Source organism: Macrosteles quadrilineatus, unplaced genomic scaffold (genome assembly GCF_028750875.1).
Source record: "Macrosteles quadrilineatus isolate MER2022 unplaced genomic scaffold, UCM_ALF_1.0 Scaffold_9__3_contigs__length_116548681, whole genome shotgun sequence".
NCBI classification, from domain to species: Eukaryota; Metazoa; Arthropoda; class Insecta; order Hemiptera; family Cicadellidae; genus Macrosteles; species Macrosteles quadrilineatus.
Window position 1 is genome coordinate 37,939,476 of NW_026542602.1, and position 24,262 is coordinate 37,963,737.

Here is a 24,262-nt window from a genome sequence, read left to right on the forward strand (position 1 = left end):
TATATAAGTGGGAAACACTTAAAAATGAGTGAACTGCACAGACACAGAATTCACTTGTCCGACGGTCAGAAGCGTAAGCTACGCATCGCGTTTAAAAAGCGTAGAACTGCTATAATTGGTTTAACTAATGATAGCCTCTCACATGGAGCGGATCATATACTGCTTAACGAAGCACAACACAAGGCTATTGAAAAAGCTATCCGGAACAAAACCGGTCTACGTCTGGCTGTGAGCTACGATCAGCTTTTGAAAAACAAAGAGGGTGGTCTTTTGAAAGAGATGTTGGAAATGGTTGAATCAAAGGTGCCGTATGGAAAACGTTTCATATCTCCATTGATACGACATCAGGTGGCACCGATTCTCAAGAACCGATTCGTGCCGTGGTTGAAAAACCTGATCGATAACGAGCTAGATTCAATAATTGAAAAAGACCCCAAGGGAGCCGGCCTTAAGCGATGCATCAACAACAAGCTGGACTCTCTTTTAAAAAACCCGTAAGATCGTTTGAACCTATGTCACTGGGAGAAATAGAGCTTTATGCTAACCAATTAGGCATCCGTGGCTTTCGAGGAGTGTTTATGAGACAGATATTACCCGAAGCCCCTATGGAGTTTGAATGTGGAATCTTGAATCTGGGTAATATCGATTCTTCTGGAACCCATTGGACTTGTTATGTTAAAGACAAAAACAAAAAGTTCTATTTCGATTCGTTTGGAAACGCACCCCCACCACTAGAACTAATAGGCTATTTAGGTTCAAACGATCTCTTCTATAATGACATTGCTGTTCAAGAGTATAATGATCCACCTATCTGTGGTCATTTGTGTTTGGAGGTTTTACGACGAAACTCTAGTGATGAGCCTTGGGATGAAATCATAAGAGCTATACGGGATGATAAATACGTATGGAGTTGGTGGTGGCAGCGGAAGATTCCTGTTCAATAGATTCGGGGACGAGGTGGACTACCAAAGCTCAATTCGTCTACAAATCGAATCACAAACAAAGTCTGAAATTAGAGATCTTGTCAAATCAGGTCTTTCGGAAATGAAGAAAATGATGAGAACACCTAACGACGATTCGAGCCATGTAGCATTAAACACTAGACTTGGTAAAATAGAATCTACGATGAACATCAAGGATAATTTCATTGGTTTTAAAAGCAAACGTTTGGTTAGCGTCTCCAATGCAATTGATAAACATGATGTTGTAAACAAATATCAATTGGATACTGTCAAATCAACGGTGGATAGACTAACAAAAACATTCGATGTTTCGAACCCTGAGGTGGTAAATTTAAACGGACATCGAAGAATAGGAAAAGTCAGCAGATCAAAAGATCTTTATGACGTGATCGTAAGGAAAGAACTAAACGAGTTAAATGAAAAACTGGTTACATTCCAGACAAACCTTAACACGATATTGGTTAATATACACGATGACATTATAAATTTAAAGAGAGCACAAAATGGTTATGATATAAGTGACAAAGATGCCGCTAGTGAAAATCCGGGGCAAAGGATGCCAAATGACATTCCATCCAGAGCACCCTATCCGCCTCAGTGATGGTAGCAAGTGCCGACTAGCTCTAGTTAGCTTTATGTCGGAGAACTACATAAACAACGTGTTAGAACCGGGTAACATATATTTTTGGGACAGCGATATTTATCTGATCTCGACGTCATTTACGATCTCAAGGGGATATTGGACTATTGAAAAACTAAATGAAAAAATCAACGAATATATTACTGCACTGAAACTTAACGTACCTACCAACCAATTTTCAATCAAAAGGGAAAATGATCGTATTGCAATAACAAGTCCATTGAAATTTTATCTCGACGAAAAGGCGGCTTCATTCCTCGGATTCTCAAGTCCTGGAGAGAAACCATTAACCGAGCAGGAATCGTTTTACGATGCCAATACGCTTCTGGTTGCACCAAACGCACCCAATTTCAGGGCTGTAGACGCCATAGAGGTACACTGCAACATCGTAGAGCACAGTTACATCAACCACGATGAGAACAGACACAAACATGTGGAAGCAGAACTGTTGTACACGTTCTTCCTGAATGTAGCACATGGCTACAAGATATATGAAGTGCCAACGGAGAAGTTGTACGTTCCTCTGAGGAATGGCTTACAAACGATCAACCGAATCGACATCACTCTCCGAGATCAAAACAATCGCTTGCTTCAAAACGAAAACGTTGAATGTGTAATAGTTTTAGATTTATATAAGTCCTAAAATGGATATCAATGTTTACTGCATCGAAGAAGGATCCATAAATAATCTATTACCACACCCATTAAGATGTCTTATAGTCGGTTCTACAGGGTGTGGAAAAACAAACCTATTGCTCAATTTTATCTATAACGTTAAGGGTGTAAAGTTCAAAAACTTTTATGTGTTCAGCCGATCCATTGATCAGCCAGCATACACACAGCTACGTAAACACTATGAAAAAGTAGAGCACGCACTCGGCACAACTATTGCATACTTTTACTCAAACTGTAGTGACTTGATACCTCTAGACGAATGTAAGTCCAACTCTTTGGTGGTGTTTGACGATTGTCTTTTAGAAGAACAAACAAAAATAAAAGACTATTTCATACGAGGGCGTCATAAACAGGTATCTTGCATTTATTTGAGTCAGAGCTACGGGCGGGTAGACATGCAAGTAATAAGGAATAACGTTAATCTTTTGTGTATATTCACACAGAACAAACACTATACACAAAAGATATACAACGACTTCGTTGGATCCGATATGATATACCAAGAGTTTGTAGGCATGTGTAAAAAGTGTTGGGCGGAACCTCACGGTTTTATGTCAATAGACACTACTAAAAAAACGCATCTAGGTAAATATAGATGTATGTTTAAGGAAACGCTATATCCCTAATAAAAACATTTTTGCATCAAATACGTGTATTTTGTTACATTAACGATATTTTATACGTAAGAGCGTATTTACACTAAATGATAGTGTTTATGCTAAAAAACGATATTTCAAATTAAAGAGCGTTTCTGCGTTAAATAAACGTTATATTTTTATCGAAAGCGTTTCTACACTAAATAAACGTCATATTTATGTAAAGAGCGTTTCTACAATCAATAAACGTTTCACATGTACATGTTGGAATAACGATGTGAATCTTACGTCGTGTTTATGTGTTACTAAGTGCACAATGGATGCAAAAGAAGCTAAGCGACTTGAGATTCTAGAAAAGAATCTCGTCAAAAAATTTCGGACAGCGGAACAGGAGGAAAAGAAAGAACGAGCTAAGAAACTAGAGGAGATTACAAACTCCCATCCCAATACACATGCAATACAAGACATCACAAAACCCCCAACACGAGTAACAAGTAAAACGCGAGATGAACCTCTGACAGTTGAAAAAGCTAGACAACTGGAGCAACTGCAAACCACTCTGCAAAACCAGTTCGGAGAAATACATGTTAGGGAAATGGAGGAACAACGTGTAAGGGAGAAAAAGTACGAGGCTATCACCAAAGCGATTAAAGAGAAAAAAGAAAAGGATGAGGTACTGGAGAAAAAAACAAAAGAAATGCTGAAAAAACAAAAATACAACCAGCTAATGAAACGCAACTTTAGACCATCAGTCTCTAGTACACCGGACCGAGTCGGTTATATCGGTTCCACTCAATACGATGATGATGAAGATGAAAAAATGGAAGTAGTTGCGGATCAATCAATAAAACAGTTGATGGATACCAAGGTCGTTAATCTTGGAGTGGTCGGGGCTAAATATCTACCACGAGCTAGTGACTCTCAATTCGGTATTTATTTCGATGAGATAGATGAGCAACTAAAAATCGGTTCTGAACCGATTGGGTTTGATTATGATGATATTATTGTAAACAACAAACGATTTAAAGGTACAGAAGGACTTTGGAAACTTTTAACGAAGAAAGGGTTTGTGCAGTCTAATGAATACACATCAAACGATTGGCAGACATATAAAGATTTGCTTTTGATGACAAACTCTATCTTCCAGAAAAATGATCCTACTACACGACGTCCAAAATCTAGTTCAGGACAAAAATGGCGGAAAATGATAAAACCTATTTGGGACGAAGTTATCAAACCGACCGATCCGATTGAACAAGATATGGAGAGGGATCTATTGACGGGATCCGGTTTAAAACGCTACCATGACGGTCCGGTTGAATATCGCTACATCAAAGACCTCAACGAGCTCATCAACCGTCTGAATTTTATTTACGCAGAGGAGGTTGCAGGCAACAACAACTTTCACAACAAAAAACTATCTGTTGTTAAATTCATATCCGACCGTATGCAAGAACTGATTGACCAACCGAACGGGGTCAAATACGTAGTACGATGTTTGTCAGCCTTGCCTGAACGCGCGATAGAAGGCTCGGGATTGTTGAACGACATCATCAACAAATTACCTGTAGAACTACACGCCCCGCGTAACTGGAAATTCGATACGTACAACTTCTGCGGTCCAGGCACGAAGCTCGCTGAACGATTAGGTCGTGGTGACAAGGGTGTGAACCCTTTAGACGATGCGTGTAAACAGCACGACATATGGTACAGAGACCACCGGAAGCCCGAAGACAGATGGGTCGCAGATAAAGCGTTACAGAAAGCGGCGTGGGATAGAGTGACGTCTAGCGACGCGGACCTTAACGAGAGGAGCGTAGCCCTCGCGACCACGGGTGCGATGTGGTTGAAACGTAAACTAGGGATGGGTTTAGGTACATCCGCGTGTTCATATCCCTGTAGAAAAAATGGGTATATATAAGTGAACAGCATGGACAACGCTTGGCGAATCTTGTCCCGCGAACCGAAGGCACCGAACGGTGTACTCACCGACGAGCTCGTTATGAAGTTCGATAGGTACCTCAACTGGGACCTGTTGTCAGTTCACTATGATTTCTCCATCGATATGCTGCGTATTTACTTTCATCGTGTTGACTGGGGTCCTATTCTGAAGAGGCAAAAATTCAGTGAGAGCTTCCTTCGTGAGATGGCACCAAACTTTGAGCATGCGTGGTTTGCTGTCAGCAAGCACCAAATACTTTCCGAGTCGTTCATACACGACTACGCAAACAAAGTCAATTGGGAATACATTAAAAAATTCCAGATCGTTTCACAACAGTTTTTGGATGATCACAAAGCTTACATGGAAGAGGAGTTCGATGAGTAAGCCTATATGTATATATATACTGTTAAAAGTCAAAAATGGAAAGAGAAATAGACTAGATAATGAGCAGAAAATAATTTGATTATTCACAAAAGAAAAGTTACTCAATCATAGTAAAATGCTACCAAACCATTATTTCTGTAATCACAACATAACAATTCAATAAAAATCATATGTGTCAAAATTATAAAAGTTCATATTTTCATAGCAGCTGGAAAAGACAATACAAAATATAAACCATAGATTATTTAAATCAAATGTTTCTATACTATATCCAACATTCTCCCACCTTTTGACTTGTAAAGTCAAAATATTAATTATCGCTTCAGGTATCTTCGTGGGGGTATAATTTTTCTTCCTCTTTGTGTGTAAACAGGTTGATCATGTTCACGACCAACACCTTCAGCTACTTGTTCATCTTCCATTTCGAATGTTTCATTACCATCTTGATTGTCTTTATGCTGGACCAATTCAAGTGGAAACACATGTTGTATGGGTCTCAGCACTGTTCCTTTTGATGTTTTCATTTCCACAAGACGTATGTTGCCATCTTTTCCAGGAAGTATCTTCTCAATCTTTGCCAAAGGCCAGTCCATCCGTTTGGTATTGTCGCTTCCAAGTAAAACAATTTCTCCAACTTGCACTTGACGAGATTTCTTCTTCTTTGAATGCAACACCAATTGACTTAAATATTCGCTTCTAAATCTTTTTTCAAGATCTTCTTTTAATTTTAATTTAAAGTTCCAACGACGAGACAAATTTGTGTAGTTGATCTGGTCCAAATCAGTAACTCCATACCCTTTCGTACCATTCAAAAACATAGCTGGTGTCAAAACTTCCATGTCATGGCTGTCTTCTGAAATGTATGTCAAGGGTCTACTATTTATGACAGATTCACAACTGCACAAAACGGTCAAAAATTCTTTATAAGTCAAACTAGCTCTTCCTAAGACTCTGCGAAGAAGCTGTTTCAATAGTCTTATGAGTCTTTCCCCCCATTTCGACTCCACTAGCTGCTTAGGAGAACATCCACGTGACGGCAAATCAGCTGGATTCATATGGCCTGGAACATGATTCCAAGACTCAATGTTACTAAGGGATCTTATTTCCTTTACTCGGTTCCAAACAAACACTCCCCAGTAATCTTCTCGACGAATCCATGACAAAACGGTGGTTGAGTCGGTCCAATAAAATGTTTTGACATTTTCAAATCCCATACTCTTTAAGACGTTGTCAGTTAGACGAGCGCCAATGGTAGCCGCCAATAACTCCAGTCGAGGAATAGTCATCTTCTTGACAGGTGTAACTCTACTCTTCGCTTGAACTAATTGAACTGTGACAAGTCCATTAGATTCACCCCTCAGGAAAACCGCGGCCGCATAAGCGTCCTGGCTTGCATCACAAAAACAGTGAACTGTCCAAGAAATATTCCCTTCGATTTCATGCCCAAAATATCTTGGAATTTTCAAACTTGAAAAAATCTCAAGTTGCTTTGCCCAATCTAAAAACAAAAGTTTTATCTCTTCTGAAACCTTGTCATCCCATCCAATTTTACTTTCCCACGTTTTCTGCAGCAATATCTTAGGCAAGAGTGTAGCAGGACAAGTTATACCTATGGGGTCAAACAACTTGTGAGCAAAAGACAAAATAGATCTCTTTGTGACAATTTCAGGCTCTTTAAACTCAAAGTTTTCAAAATTCAACTCAATCATGTCAGTATTTTTGTTCCAATTTAAACCTAAGATAGGTGTCATGGTAGAATCATTTTTGAAACTCTGAATTTCTGTGTACTCCCAACTCCGAAGACAGAATCTAGCATCTTTCATTACAGAAGTCGCTTGATCTACAAATTGATTCAAATCTGAAAAGTCATCAAAACTTGCCATACAATTATCTACATAGAAACTTCTCGACAGTGTCTCTACTACTTTTCTTGAGTAGTTTAACGATCCTGAATCTATCAAGTCTAATGTTTTTTCTAAATGAAGTTTGATTACTGCACTTAGCATAAATGGGCTACAAGTAACTCCAAAGACCACTCTAGCGTGTCTGTAAACAACCAATTGACCATCTTCATTAAACCACAAAAAACGAAGAAAATCTCTATCATCCATATGTACACCAATCTGTAGAAAAGCCTTCTCGATGTCAGCAACAACTCCATATCTGTGTAGTCTAAAACGATTTAATATGGACGGAATCAATTCAATTAGATTGTCACCTTTTTCTAGACAATCGTTCAACGAGGGCTGATTCTTTTCTTTAGCAGATGCATCAAATACAGGTCTCAATTTCGTGGTAAGACTGTTTTCTTTTATCACATGTCGATGCGGTAGGTAGTGACCAATTTCCAAATCAGCATCGTTAACCTTCTCTATGATACCTAATTCCTCCCAGTCAGACAACACCTGTTGATATGAACTACGATATCCACTAGAATTAAGTTTATTTGTAAGATTACTGAGTCTCTTCTGTGCTACTTTTAAATTAGTAGGTAACGGCGGGTGATCATCAACCCATGGCAATTTGACCTGATATCTGCCATCATTTTCCACTGAAACAGATTCTACAAAATGTTCCATTGTTCTACTTTTAACTGAAGATTCACTCTTGACCTCCACTGGATCCTTGATTCCTAAAACATCCAAACTCCACAAATCTGAAATGGATTTATTATCAATAGGGGAAAGTAAAGAAGTTACTGCCATAGAACTGGACCTGTCATTCCCTTCAACTGCAGTTCTTCCCATTAAAGTCCAGCCCAACAAAGTGTGCATCGCAACTAACCCGTTGGAAAGCAGATATCGTTTCTCAGTGTAAAGTTTCCCGGCAACGTCTGCACCTATCAGAACTTCAATGGGCCTGTCTCTATCTGTTACATTAATTCCCAATGCTTCAAGCTCAATGGACCAAGGACCAGGCTTAACTGTTGTAACATCGTTACAAATTATATCTTGATCAAGAACGTCAAAATTGCAGGCATAACTGTTATTTAAGTCACTTAGTCTAACCTTATAACACGCATGTTCAATTGTTTCAGTACTAGTGCCACCAAATAAAGCATGAGCTAGCTTCTCCTTTCTGACTATGTCGTAGCCAAATTCCTTTGCTGTATTTTTCAAAATATAAGACCGTTGTGATCCCGTATCTATTAAAGCACGTGCTGTTCGCTCTCGATTTTGGTTTCTAATTTTTACTAAAAAGGTTTGTAAAAACACTTCTGTGTGAACATTGTTTGCTAGAGAACTTTCTTTGCCTGGTTGTTCACGCAATGAACTTCCTTCTGCAGCAGATGCCCTACACATAACAGCAGTGTGCCTCCTTCCACAGTTGGGACATTTTACTCTAACTTTACATTGCACACTCCTATGACCATACTTCAAGCAAGTAAAGCAACAACCATTTTTCCCAACGATTTTCACCTTCTCATCTACTGTCAATTTACTGTCTTCACAGTCTTCAGCTAAGTGGTTAGAACCACAAAACATACATTTAACGTCTTTAGTATTTGACTTCGTTGGGTTAACTAAACCAGTAGCTGTCGGCATCATTTCAGTATGTCTGGCGTAACTAAGCTTAGGTCGAAATACAGTAGATTTACTTACTTTAGGCTGTAGGTTAGGTTGTTTACTATTTTCAAAACCAGATGCGGCTAGAGTAATCCTTTCCTCGTTAGCAACCTCCTTTTGCAGAAACTTCATCAAACCATCAAGTCTATCCTTAAGTTCAGCATCAACTTCATAGCTGGAGTGACGCTGCCAAGCTCTCAACAGTTCCTCAGGCAAACAAGACTCTATAAGAGGATATAACATAGCAGAACATTTGTCAGTTGTTACTCCTAATGTCTCCAATGCTCTTAGTTCAGTTTCCAGTTTATCGTAAATGCAAGAAACTTCTACCTTACTGTTTAAATTACTCAGAACTAACTTCAAAAGCTCTCTAATATACACTTCTATGAGAAGGTCATCTCTACCAAAACGACTTTTAAGACTTTGCAAAGCTTTTGAATAGTTCTCAGAGGTAGCAGGATAGCTTTCGACCAGCTGACGAGCCCTAGAATTAGCTAAAGTAGCCTGCACAAGATAATGATATTTATCAATATCGTCAATATTCTCGTCATCATCTATTCTTTTGAATTGTGCCCAAAAAGGTAGCCAATCCTTCAAATCCCCGCTAAACTTTGTGAATTCAATAGTAGGTAGCCTCAGCTTAGTCCTAACAGCAGTAGATTTACTCATTACAGACCCATTGGACTCCTCAGGTGAAGTGGCCCTAGACCTAATCAATCTACTCTGTACAGCTAAACTAATTCGATTAAACTTCTCTACATATTCATCTGCTAGCCTAACTTCTTCATTTAACTCTTCTTCATCTGCTTCAGAACTAAGTAAGAAATCTAAAATTTCCCTGTCCAAAGTTTTTAGTTCTTCTATCTTACCTTCCAGAGAACTCAATTTACCCTGTATATTGTGTAGGTCTTGCTCATCTTTGCATAGCTCCTCATTTATCCCATTATAAATTCTGGTAAATGCTGTTCTGAAGGTTTTTCTTAGTTTCCTATTTCTTTCCATTATCTCAATAGTGACTATCTGGTTAAGAACTCATACAGTCCTGTCACGGTCGCCAAATGTTAAAAGTCAAAAATGGAAAGAGAAATAGACTAGATAATGAGCAGAAAATAATTTGATTATTCACAAAAGAAAAGTTACTCAATCATAGTAAAATGCTACCAAACCATTATTTCTGTAATCACAACATAACAATTCAATAAAAATCATATGTGTCAAAATTATAAAAGTTCATATTTTCATAGCAGCTGGAAAAGACAATACAAAATATAAACCATAGATTATTTAAATCAAATGTTTCTATACTATATCCAACATATACCATGTAATCAAAAAATAAATAAAAATAATTAGCTTATATTTTTTTTGTTCTTCTGTGTTATTAAGTCATTGTAGACAATGGAAGCATTGTACGAACGTTTCTCCACCGGAGTGGTGAAAAGCGAGTACCGAACTGTTATGCCGATATCCGAGTTGAATTTCAACACACCAAACAATTACACAATCTTCAAACTCGATCACGGAGACACATTTTACGACTCGGCAATTCAATATCACATCTGCGGTGAGGTAGTAAAAAAATCCGATGGTAAAGCATATGATGCGACTGCCACTATAGCCCTTATTGACAATTTCATACCATACCTATTTACAAGAATCGAACTGAAAAAACACAACACAACAATCGATGTGGTCGATCATCCGGGAATTACAAGCACTATCAAAAGTATTCTAAACTATCCTCAATCGATGAAACCCGCTTTGCAAAACTGTGGGTTCGCATCAAGATACTCGCTTGGTGGTGGCAAGTTCGAAGCAATTGGAACCTTAGCGCATCTCGGGTTAGGGTTCTTTGACCACATGCGATACCCCATGTACAAAGGTGGATTCGAGATTGTATTCACAAGAGCTGAAGATAACGATGCTCTATACCATTGGAAAGGAACCGGTACCGCAGCTACCGAACCTGAGGATGGCAAAGTGAAAATCACTTCCTTCGTTCTCAGAGTTCCCATAGTGGAATATACGTCAACTAGCAAAATCCAACTAATCGATGGTCTAACAAAACTTAGTGAAAAAGACGAGTTGGTCTACAACTATTATCAGTGGCAATGTATTGACAAAAAGGGTGTGTTCGGATCTACGTACACATTCGACATTACAAACGTTTATAGAAACGTATACAACCCTAGATTCGTAATCATGTGCTTTCAAACTAACCGCACGAATGATCAGAAAAAGAACCCAGCGCAATTTGACAGCGAAAATATAAAAAACTTTGCAGTTAAAATAAATGGTCAACGTTACCCTCAAGAACTACAAAACGCTGCAATCCTCGAGGGACGTTGGAGAGTGATTTACGAGCAATTCATGAGATATCGTAAGGTGAATTTCGATGACAGCTCAATGATCATTGACCCAAGCGAGTTTATTTCACACTACCCACTGTGTGTTGTCGACACACATCTTCATCCGATGAATACAGACCGTTCTAGAAGTGACATTCAAATAGAATTCGATTTCACAAACGCAATCGCATCACCATCAGCCGATTCAGGCACTACCGCATATGTCATCGTAGTCTCTGAAAACGCGTTTGCCTACGACATATCAAGGAACATAATCAAGGTAATGTAACTGCGCATTTATATAAGTGAGAGACATGGCACAATTGGTAGATTTGCTTAACGCGTGCCAAGCACCCAAATACACTAAAATCGAAGAGCTGCGACATGAGCATCCCTACAGAATAGTGGAGTTGCAGCGAGTCGTGACAAGATACGGTCCCTCGGTAACCGCTACTGTCGAAGAAGACCCTTGTGGCAATCTAAGAAAATTGTATCTCCCATGCAGGTACAACAACGTTTTGACAGACGTCATGATTAGAAACTACAACAACGGTGTCAACGTAAAACTTGCTTTGATACCCAAAAGCCATGGTCAGATCGAGTTTACAACAATAAACTAATATAACAGAAATAAAATACGCAAAATAACTGAAAACACAAAAAAATATTTTTTCGCCTCCGAAGGATTGGCGTGGTCGGAACCACGTGCTGAGTCACTCAGAAGACACGTAAAAATCAACATGAAAACAATGAGTTTCAAATGGCGTGTCAGTATACATTGAGATCGAAATACTGCATCTTCATACAAATCCTCTAGTGAAAACATGAGCACCGAATGATGCAATCGACGCCATTTTTGTGCAGTTGAGAACCTATTGGTGGTCCTATATAAAATGAGATTCAAAAGCTGTTGTCGTTTTCGATCTCAACCGTGAGATCCTATTATACGACAAGTATACCAAATGAGAACTGATTTAACGTTGCAATCGGCGTCATTTTTGTGCAGTTGAGAACCTATTGGTGGTCCTATATAAAATGAGATTCAAAAGCTATTGTCGTTTTCGATCTCAGCCGTGAGATCCTATTATACGACAAGTATACCAAATGAGAACTGATTTAACGTTCTTTATATCTACAAAAAAAAAAATTGTCATCCAAATCAGAGGATCAGTCTCTGTCTGTAAGATCATCCTCTGTTTACATGTGACGTCATAGACACACCTCCCTTCCCGACCTACCTCAACCCACGTGGTCTACACTCCTCCCTCCTCTGTCCTAGAACGTGAGTTTCAAATGGCGTGTCAGTATACATTGAGATCGAAATACTGCATCTTCATACAAATCCTCTAGTGAAAACATGAGCACCGAATGATGCAATCGACGCCATTTTTGTGCAGTTGAGAACCTATGTGTGGTCCTATATAAAATGAGATTCAAAAGCTGTTGTCGTTTCTGTAAAGTCGTCCAAATCAGAGGATCAGTCTCTGCCTGTAAGGTTAGGTTAGGTTAGGCAAAGTGAGGTTACCTACCTCAACCCACGTGGTCTACACTCCTCCCTCCTCTGTCCTAGAACCCCCAAAATGACTACTACTCGTGCCTACCGTGCCTATTCGGTAAATCGGCCCTGTTGCTTTTCGAGAAAGTTTTAGAATGAGCTTTTATTCTGTAGTAGTTTTAATTGCTGACAAAATTGTCTAGTTTATTCATGTTTTCAAAACTCCATTGGCAGATTTAATTCCCTGCCACATGTTTTACCTTAACTATAAACATTTTAATTTTTCGTTGATGAATTTTCACAGTAAAGGTGAAGTATCTGGCAGTGAAATATACCATGTGACAACCAAAAATATCAGTGGATTATAATCTATGTTTGACAAATGATTCTCTTTATTAGCCTGCATGATTTTAATCATAGTTTGATAAACATTGAATTAGTAAGGATATCACTGAATGCAATGTTATATTTTTGACAAATGTAGCCTCGCTAGCTCAGAAGCCTGATTCTGATTTACTCATGTTATTTTTTGTCTTTAATTATAAATAGACAAATCATTTGAGTTAATTGAATGTATTCTACAAATACCTCCTCGCATATTTGGGTTTCTTCTACGCAGAATTTAATAATTTTGCAAGATTTTTCTACTGCAAGTTTTGGTCAAATTAAAACAAATAAATACTTCAATTATTATGCTTATTGTCAATCTAAAACTGTTTCTAGCCTAATATTAGTGTCGGACCAAGTTCAAGGCTGGATATATAAAATTTAACCTATATCTGTGAGTGCATAACACTTTAAATATTTTATCAACTGGTAAACTTGTTTGGTATGGATTTCAGTTTTGACAACACATTTTTTTTTTTTATGTGCATATTGTTTCTCAGATATGATAATGAAACAGTAAATCCAGAACTAGTCTCAGTCCAAAACTTACATGGGTTGACATTGGGCCATGTTACATAACCTGAATATGAATACAAACTGTTTAGTCAATAATGTTGTACTTTTTAAAATTGTAATACATGATATTAAAAATTTGTTGTATGATTTCCATATTTGAACTAAATTCAGCAATATAATATTGGGCAGGATTACTTAGGCATACTTTTTTTCACAACTTTGTTATTAAAATGTTTTAACTTAAAGCAGAGTTTTTTTTAAGTATACAACCCTTTTTCTTGTGTTTGCTACATACCAAAAGCTGTATCATCTTCTACTTCATTATACCATCTCTACAACCTTATCATACATGACTGAAACCTTGGTATCATTTGCGTAAATCTCTATGAAAACACTGGCATGATCAACTTATATTACATAATCATTATCCATGAGACTATTTCTATTACTTCGTCATGCATGAACTTAACTGAGGTAACATTTATGTATGTCTTTTCATATACTGGCATGGTAAGCGTAATTAATTAGTGATCTACTATATGACAATTTGTGTGTCAATAAGCATTTTCATCACTTGGTTAGAGCTATCAAAACTGATCAAGACATAGTTTTTACACATTATTTGATACATTATATTAAAATTTCTACTTGACTAAAACTTGAAATATTTAATTGTACTTTTTGATTTCTTTAAATTAATTAATGTGTATTGCTTTTTTCATGCTGGAAACAATATTTTTTTTTCTTGCTTTTATATCAAAAGTATTTACAATATTTTGAAAAGAAATAATCTACTCATTGGCCTTGTTATTTCTTAACATCCATTTATTGATCTTTGTCAGGACAACACAAGGATAGCCTACATAAGAAGATAGTATTTGCTTGTCTAATTTCTTCTACTAAAAGGAACAAGGGCTGTCAAAGAAGTAAAGGTTCCGTCCAGCTTCTGTAGCCATTAAGTCAGCTAGTCCGAGTCTGAGACCAGCGATGTGTTCTTTACTTTATTCACTAACAATTCTAGCTGCTGGTTCCCATTTCCAACCTACTTGTAGGAGATTAAGTGAAGAACTAAACCACATCACTAAACTAAACTAAAACTATATCCTAACTCTACTTCCTAAAACTACACCTTAGCTAATCTAAACTATATCGCTGGTTTCAGATTTGTGCTAGCTCATTTGACCCCAATTGGAGTTGGATCGAGACCTTAATTAAGGAATGTCTAGTTATTTATAGAAACTCTAAGTTATCAAGGTGTACTAAACTGTTCATAAATAGATGAAATAGCAAAACCAGTTTGGAAAAGTCCTTTTTTATCGTAAAAAGTACGAGAAATAGTACCAAGCATGATTTTTGTTCAAGTTATATTTGAGCATTCGATTACCACTAGGTTTGTAGGCTTATGTAGTATTTTATTCTCATAATTGTTTAGTATTATGGCTAAAATAATTGTCATCTTCTTGTGACCTTTCTAACTCTATTTGTTTGTTTTTGTGTCACAGCTCAAGCGTTTGGATATTACGGTAAGTTGTGGATTCCTTCACAGACTATTTTATTAGTGTAAGCATTGCATGTGTGTGTTTTGCTAGTTCTTGTGTTCAAATTTATGTTGTGACTTTGATTTGTAGTCACTAGTTCAAGTATGAGGTAATTTTCTCAGATTCTCGCTTTAATTATTTTTTTTTAGTTCAGTGAAAAGTGTCTAATTTTGTGATGTTGGATTGGCCTCTGGATCACTGGTACAGAGGATGTCGAGCTATCCAGATCATGACATTTTTATTGTGTTTTACTAAATAAATACATTTAACAGACTAATTTTTATTTTTACATATACATTTATTATATACATTTTTTTACAAATTGAGTAAACAATCTTTAAAGAATGTTAGAAACAATCTTCAGCCGTCTTTGGAAAGTCAAACGCACTAGTAAGACTAGGCCAACTAGACAAGCACATTGTCAGTTCTGTTGAATGTCGAGTTACTCAGGCTATCGAGTTACCATGTCATGTGTCAAGTTATTGAGGTTTTACTGTACAGTATTTGTAAATATTATTTTTCAAAAAATGTTTGATTATTTATTTTATTTATCACTTTCTTAAGCCCCCCCCCCCCCCAATGCATTAGGTGATTTGATCGCCCTATTACTTTGTTCCTATTTCCCTGTTTTTTGTTTCTTTTTCTTTTTTTAATTTCCACAACACTGAACTAGTAATAATACAGCAGCAGCTATTTCTTCACGCTCCATTCTCACACTGGTCAACAAACTCTTAAAATTGCCACATGACTGATTGCTCGGGTGAAAAACACTTTTCTGACGGGCAATCAAATGGCACAATCCCCATACATGAAAACTTTAAAGCTGAGAATCTGAGATAATTGCTTCACATTTATTGGTAATTGATTGTTTATACTTCTTGAAACAAAAACAAACATGTTAAATTCCATTTGATACTTTTGGTGGTTGTGAAAAGCACAAGTTATTCATGTCTAGTCTTTGGAAAAACTTTTTCAAAAATAAATAAAAATACAATAGCATGACTGGTGTACAATTAATATTGTAACAAGAATACATTTTTAATGCACTGTTTACCAGTAAAAACTAAATATTATTAACAAAAATCCCATTCCTGGAAAATTGCTTTGAGGGTTTTTGATTCGCTAACTGTACATAAAGCGCTTTAAATAAATCAATAAACACATTTTGATAAATGAGAATCATGTATTAGTTTTAGGTATTGATTTTTCTTTGATTTGTGAACATATTTTTAAAAGCATATTATAAATCTTATTTCTATAGCCCCATGAGCTCTTAAATGTTTTTTTTTTTTTATTTATTCTTTTGTGTAAACTGTAAATTAATTTTGATGACCGATCCATTTTCTGTCTTGTTTTTATTCGAATTAAAACGTTAACGGTCAGATATTATTTAATTTAAGAAAAACACTATACCTCTCATTCATATTTTATATTCATCGTTGTTATTATAAAACAAAATGTAATTAAGACATTCAAATTATAAGCTTTCAGGATATTCACTACGTAGGCTATGCGTAATATATTACTATGCCTCAATATAACTGGACTTACAGTGGAACTAAAATTAAGACAAACTAAGCAGAGAATGGCAAATTTTGTTAAATCAACATCAGTGATAAAAACGTTGTTCATTGACCTTGTCTCGCTTCCAGCAGGAAATTCAATAATTAAAAACATGTGCTAAACACAGCAAAGCGTACACGTTAGCTACAGAGCTGCAATTGGCGCCGCTCTGTTCACAAATTATCCCCAGTAAGCGGCAGGAAGCCTCGTTGCAGGAATTAAGAAGCTATACCTACAAACGGCCCTTACTTAAAAAACAACCCTTGTATAAGAGTGTATTTTAACAGTTTACTTGTTTAAACGGATTAAGTCCTAAAGAAAGCTCTTTAATGGTTGTTCACATACCATTACATAATTGTACATTGTATTGCCATTTGTACTACCATTGACTATTGGATACTGAAGTATTACCTAAGTCAGCTTGAGACATACTTTCTCTTATTGTTCAAATGTAAAAAGGTGGGATTTTTTCAATCTTGAAAAGCACTCAAAGGGCACTTAGTTTAGAATATTGTTTTATTTATCTTATTAACAAATTACAATTTATACTATCAATGTTTAATTTTAATGTTTGAATAAAGGCATACTAAGCTTTGTATTACCGGTACTTTTAGTTTTACCGTCTTTGCTATTGACTTGTGGAATCTTTATGCCTATTTTTTATCGCCATGCAGTGAAGGTAGGCTTAGTAAAAATAAATTGAGGTATATCCAGTTTCAAGAACAATAATAATGTAATTTTGCCTTTTGGTTGCCTTGCCAAGTTCTTGAATTTTCTCCTCTATGCTCCTGAGGATACCACACATAGTGGTGAAACCCATCGAGCTGAAAAGTCAATAACGTCAAGTACCTGGCAACGCACAAGGTAAACTTTCAAAATAAATCATAAGTTATGATGTAAGTTTTGCAAATGTTGTGGGTTGCAAGGGTTAAACCTGATGAAGACAGAAAATGGATCAAGATGAAAAATGTTGTGTTTTCTATTGAAATTTTTTCTTGTGCCAAATGTTGAGTTGACCAATTTAACTGATTCAGTAATAGATGTATTTTTTTTTTAAGTCTGGAACTATAGTGTTTTACGTATTCTTATATAAAGAATTAATCTTAACTTACTACTGTTTTGGGGTTTTGTCATATGTTCTGAAATTTCTAAGTACTGTACTTGATAAAGTAAATAAAATAATAGTATTTTGCTTTATGCATGTCTTGTTTTATTTTTTATGCGTTTGTTTAGTTGTTTTAATCGCCTTTTTAGATTAAATTTACATAATGTATTGGAAAAGGGTCATTCTATAAACAGATATAAAAAACTAGATTTTACGTTTTGCGCCTTTTTTTTTAAAAAAACTTAAAAATTATTAGAATGGTTAAAAAATATTGACTAACTTTTTGAATTTTGTTGCTACATGTAAAATATTTATAAGTGAAATATATCATTTGCTGGAAAATTCCACCTCTATCGTATTCTTCTAGAAAATACCATTTAGGTCCAATACATACATCTGTTTAATTTGATTTATGACAATAATAACAATAACACTACTGCTATAAATTTCATTTATATTTATGGTTTTTTAGTAGTTTATAATTGTGTTAACCATGGACTTATTATTTTAAATTAATATTAGAATGCATTAGTTAAAGCCCAATGAATTATCAAGTTTTAAGTCCATAAAACATACTAATCATTATTTATTAATCGGCATTAATCAGGAAAAATCAAACGTGTGCTTGCTTGGTTAGGTGATATTAGAATAAGCATTTATATTGAATAACCATAATTCGTTCAATTTGTACTAAGGATAAAATCGGCTACTAAAACATTTATATTCACTCCACTTCTTTACATAGTAACTTCCTTATCATATATTGCACTCTTTACGTAACACAAATAACCAATTTACGTGATTTGGAATGTTTATTGTTTACGAATTTGGTTTAGTATTGTCTTTAATGTTTTGTCGCATGTTAAAACTAACCATTTAGAAATAACTTTCTTAAATTTTACAATGCCACACTTCAAAATCCTCAAAATGTTCAATAATAAATTCAACTCGTAAGTTGCTTGCCAAACAATCTGTAACTTGGTTCATAAGTTTTGTTGCCCATTAAATGCTTATCCTTACATATTGATAAAAGGTTTTACATCCAATAAGTAATGTATTGCAAAATGTATTGAGCACAGTATTTTATGCAAGACATTTCACAAAATCATTTTAATATTTACAACACAACATTACATTTGTTTGCTTTAGTTTAATGAAACTTGTTACATCAAATTGTTGTTTTAGTTACCTCTGAAATGTTCTTGTTCAGTTGTGTTACATCATCTAGTTTACAACTTTAATTGGTCATTCCTATTCTCAATTTAATATTGATATTAAATATTTAAAAACCATAAACACTGTTCACAGATTTTGTTTTGTGGCATTTTTACTCTATGCTGTTTTAACAAAGTAAACCATCTATTGGTATTTGGTTTTAATCTGACAAACTAACAATCTTCCCAAGGGATAAGTGATCATTTCAGAGCTTTGTGCCGTGTTGCACTATGTGTTTACTAATATATTTTCATATGGAGTAACAAAAAGTGTGTGTTGTTTGTTTTTTGCCTTATCAATAAGGAGGTTTTTGTTATTTCTTTGAGCCTAAAACAATTAGTTGTTTGCTCTATGGCTAGAATGAGTAGGCCCAAAATTGCTGATTTAGAAGTTGGGGAATGGTGTGTCAACCAATTAACCAATACAGTTAAAATATTTGGCCTAATATGTTTTACAACTATGATGCAACATGTTTTGACATGTAAAAAAAAACCCTTTTTCATGTTTGCACTCTAGAGTTTGAAAACGTTTTTTTTTACAAATTAATTGAAAATGGGGACTAAAATATAGAACAATATTTGGTACTTACTTTTTATTAACCTCGTATCACAAGCTCAGATTAAGTTACGTTTATTTTTACAATTTGACTTTTTTGCTTTGCATTTCATACAAATCAACTTATTGAAAAATAAAGCTTGAGTACTTTCCGCCTCTTGCTAAATCCAATTTTGAAAAATAAAAATGCCGCATACGCAACCTTTATTTTGTAATTAAATAATAATTTGGAATCAAGCTTTCACCACTTTTCAAATGCTTTGCTTAAGATATTTTACCATTTAAATGCTAGGGAAAATATTAGATTTATTAAGGAGTTTACACTAACTCTTATTCTAGTTTAACTAGTGATGACCGCTATTAGCTTAGATTAGTTTAACTCTTTGCACTATATATGAGTAAGCGTTGAAATGTTGAACTTATCCCAGGAAGAACTTCATTTAGTTAACCTTAAGTTAGATTATTGGGGCTTGGCTGTGAGTAGCTTGGTCTGCCTGTTAACGCTTTTGATCAACTCCGTCACAAGAGCAAATCTCATTAAAAAAATATAAATCGTCACATTTTGAAAAACATTTTGTCAAACTTTTACATTCTTCTACTCATTGCTGTTGTAATAGCAACTGTGGAAAGGATGGATAATTAATGTTTTTCATGGAACACTTTTGATTCCTATGTAATAATTTTAGTTTTATTACAATTGTATACAAACTGTTGTCTGGCCAATTGTATAGAAATTTAACTAGTTACAGGGACTTAAAGGGAGGGAACAGTTAGCGTTGTGGGTATATGTATTAATCAAACTCATCATTAAGAGTTCTAATCAAATCTAATACAAATCGGATAAAACTCTTAGTTAACTGCTTACATTTAAAAAGTTTTCTATGTGAAATCCCCCAAAAGACAACTTACTGTCATGAGCCAACATAAATTTTCCATAAAAACCGAGTAATTGTAAGTATTACATAAACGGGAAAAGTATTAATCTTTTCCCTTTTTGAACCTTTTAAATTTGTAGCTAGCAGCTCACTTATAGCTTTTTGGGATTCAAAATTTAATACATTTTAATTAAAAGCCTTTAAAACAAAATTAGAGTGTTCTGATTGTGTTGGCTAACACACTTGTTCAAAATACTCTGAAATAAGTCCATACAAAATCCTTATCAAATAAAAAATTGTAACTACTTGAAATTGAACTAATGAAACATTAAATAATCGATAAAATAATAAATAACAAATAACTCATAAAATAATAGGTACAGTTTTAATGAACTCGCAAAATGTTATCAGGGATTCATAAAATGGATTCTATCATTCTATCATAGTCTTTGACTTGAGGCTGTTTGTGTGTGTAATGGTAAGGCCGCACCATTTTGTAGGAAATTTCTTTAAAAAGTGATGACACGAGTATTTGTATTCCTAAGAAATAGTGGCTTATTTTGAATATCCTCACAAGAATTGAGTAAAATCTACTGAATTTGTTATGAATGCCTAAGAGTATTTTATCAATGAATTTCCCATGTGTAGTAAGATATTGGCGTGACCCGCACTATTAGCATAAGCCCAGAACCGTAGTAAAAGATTATTCCACGAGGCCTTGGTAACATTTTTAGTCTACCGTAAGTTAACCAATGAGACGAGCTCACTGTGATGTTAGTGGGGTCAGCAAGCGCACTCACAGCTGTGGGTAGTTTAAGTTGTTCAGTTATCAGATGGTGATTGTGACTGTTTGTTCTCTTTCAAGACGAGTACAATCTAAATCCTGGTTTAGAATGGGAGGACGAGTTTACAGGTAGGTCCCAGGTCAAGCCTTCCTTCTCTATCTCATTCTGTGTTTCATCAAAAGACAAAGATCATGTAACGGAGAAAAATAGTGCCAAATAGATATAGGGTTAATTTTTTACTGACTGCATCTCGTCACACTTGTGTCGTGATTGAAGTTTTACTGTGTTCTAAAAAGCTATAGTGTTGGTCGATGTTAGGCTGAGATTGGGTTTCAAATGATTTATATTTCACTTTGATATTCTACCCCTTATCACATGTTATTGCAAGCCTCGATAAGAAGCCAACCTTGATAACAAGTCTTGATATCGAAGTTCTACTGTACATGAAAGATGGTAGTGGTTTCGATTGGACACTTCAACCATCATCAGACCTAATAGGCAAATGACATGCATAAATTGGTTTTGGTTTTTCAATTGGTTTTTGGTTTTTGCAAGTAGTAACTGTGTTATTGGTTTTTTTACAACCATTCTCATGGCAGTTACATGATTTTTGTCTCTTGCTAAATAAAATTGACAATCCATATGCAAATAGTAAAGTTTATACTTTGTAAGTTAAAATTTTCTGAAAGTTTTGATAAATTAAGTGGTTTTTACTAGGTATTTCACATTATATTCAGTGCACAAGGATCCAATTTCATACAATAATTTGATTTCAGTATTATTAAATCACTTAAAATTTGAGAGTTTCATAAGCTAATTAGATGGACTAAATTTCTTGTACTTTAAATAGGGTACTCCTATGTTCATAACATAGCAACGTTTCTCAGTTAATTTAAAGATTGCTTTATTATTTCTGTAAATTTTTAACTTCGGTCTTTTTAATTAATGGGATTTAGTCAATATTTTAGCTGTGAGAGTTTTTTTTATATAAACTCTTTGTAAAGAATTTAAAATAATTGTTCATGAACACCGTCAAAACTTATAAGTGCACTGATAGGTATTTTGACAAGGTTACAAACAATTAAACATTGTAATACTAAATATTATATAGGTATTAAGAGCTTTTGTAGTGCTTTTTGCTTAGTTTGTATACAATAAAAGTTTACAGTGCATTAAAAACCTAAAAATATTATTCAAAGAATTATTTAAGATTAATACTGATTCATTACTAACCAATACCGTTGCTGTATACTAAATTTATATCAAACCAGTCATGTACAATTTTACTTATTAATGATTAAAAAATGCATTATTTATAAACTAATTTACATAATTTTTTGCCAAATTTCATGTTGCATACGGAATAGATAAATTATTCCTAGTTAACAGAAATAAGCACTTACTATATAGCACCATAACACACAAGTTAAGTTGAAGTGTTAGAATTGTTAATTAAGGATAAGGGTTTTGAGTATTCATATGTCTAGTTATTGTTTTAATGGAAGAACTAATCACAATTTTTGTGGTTTCGCTTCAATCGTTTTTATGACAGCACCCAAAAAACTAACTTGTTTTTGTTCTTTAATTTATACTAACAAGGGTTTTTTTAATGCTTAAGTTTTTGGATTGAATGAATCTTGTAACCAAATAGTTTTGAAGTTGTTGCTAACAATACAAATATTGAGCTTCCTTTACTGAGGATAATAGAAACAACTTGATGTTGCACAAGAAAATATTTTTAAAACCAGTTCTTTTTATTATGCTCACACATTTCTTTGAGTTTTAGGACATTCTATCAAGCATCTTAAAGGACAAGAAGCATTCAAATGATAATATGTTTTACATGATATTTTTATTAAACTTAAAAACCTATTTCTAACCAAGCAGCTACAAAAGAAGTGTGAATACTTGTGGTTTTTAGTGAACATCTAAACAATTATTGTTCTTCCACTTCAAAGAATTCAAAAAATTTTTCAACTTTTCATGTTAGAGGACTAAGCAAACAGGATAAATTCATAAATATTTATGCCACTAAATACTAGTTAGGTAAAATAAACACACAAATTAAATAAAACAATATTAATGCTACTAGGTACAGGAATGGTGGTTTATATTCTGCCAAAACTGCTGTTAATTGCATTTAGGCAATATTTTCAAACAAAAATAATTTTTCAAAACTAAAAATACTTTATCCTACAACCATTTTTTAAAACTAGCCTTTAAATTTAATTTTTAGAATTGAAAAGATTCACTTTACCTCTTGTTTAGCACTAGTGTGGTAAAGCAACGGACCAATGGGGAGGATTGAGAGAAAAGAAGTAAATTTTTAATTTTAATGCTTCCAAGGCCAACTTATCAGCTTGTGTCGTAAAGACAATCTTTACGTGATCGTAGCGAAAACTACCATTAATCTGCAGCATGTGAAAAGATGTGTTAATACGATTGCAGCAATAATATGGTAATTTTTGATTGGCAGTATAGTTTCAGTAACAATTCTTTATAAGGAGAAAGCGGTATATTTTATGTACTAGTAAAGTTAGTAAGGTTAAAGACAAGTAAGCAATGGATATGTTAGGGTTTGTTGGTACAAGAAATGATTTAATAGATTGTATGATGACTTGTTAGATCGGGCAACTGTTTAAAAAAGATGTTTAAAGGTTTCTCAGGGATAATAAAGAATAAAAGAAGATTATACAACGACCTGCAAGTATACATTGTAAAGGTGAATTATGTGACGTCTTAGTATTCCCCCTTCAAGTATTTGATAAGGGTAATTAGGTAAAGGAAGTTTTTTTAAAGGATGTCACAGAAAATCCTTACTTTTTAAAGTGTAGTTGGGAGATTATGGTTCTTATTAACTGTAGGATTTCTGTCAAGATAAGTGAGAGTAAAGGGGAAAAAAGGTTAAGAAAAAAAGTAAAAGTAAAAAAGTAAAGGAGCAAAGGGGAAAATGTAAATATTTGGATTCAAGCCAAAAATATTATTTGAGGGTTTGTTTGGATAATCAAGAAAATAGTAATGCAAAGCTAGATTAAAAGGAGATTATGTGTCTCTTTATCTGGCTTAAGGTAGGCGAAGGAAGATTATTTTAAGCTGGCCTAGTGTAAAAGGGAAC

The 24,262-nt window shown here is 34.7% G+C and overlaps 1 protein-coding gene across 16 annotated transcripts in view; it reads left to right on the top strand.

Moving 5' to 3' along the window:
• LOC129001969 (cytoplasmic dynein 1 intermediate chain-like) overlaps positions 1–24,262 on the top strand; it is a 57,076-nt gene that overhangs the window by 21,217 nt on the left and 11,597 nt on the right. For 11 of the 16 annotated variants that reach the window (XM_054429422.1, XM_054429423.1, XM_054429424.1 and 8 more), the window contains 2 exons: positions 15,014–15,034; positions 21,228–21,275. The exons of 1 other annotated variant lie outside the window; for it this stretch is intronic. In XM_054429422.1, coding sequence (XP_054285397.1) covers positions 15,014–15,034; positions 21,228–21,275 — 69 coding nt within the window. The remainder of the gene's footprint in view (positions 1–15,013; positions 15,035–21,227; positions 21,276–24,262) is intronic. 4 more of the 16 variants (XM_054429426.1, XM_054429430.1, XM_054429435.1 and 1 more) reach the window with 1 other exon arrangement.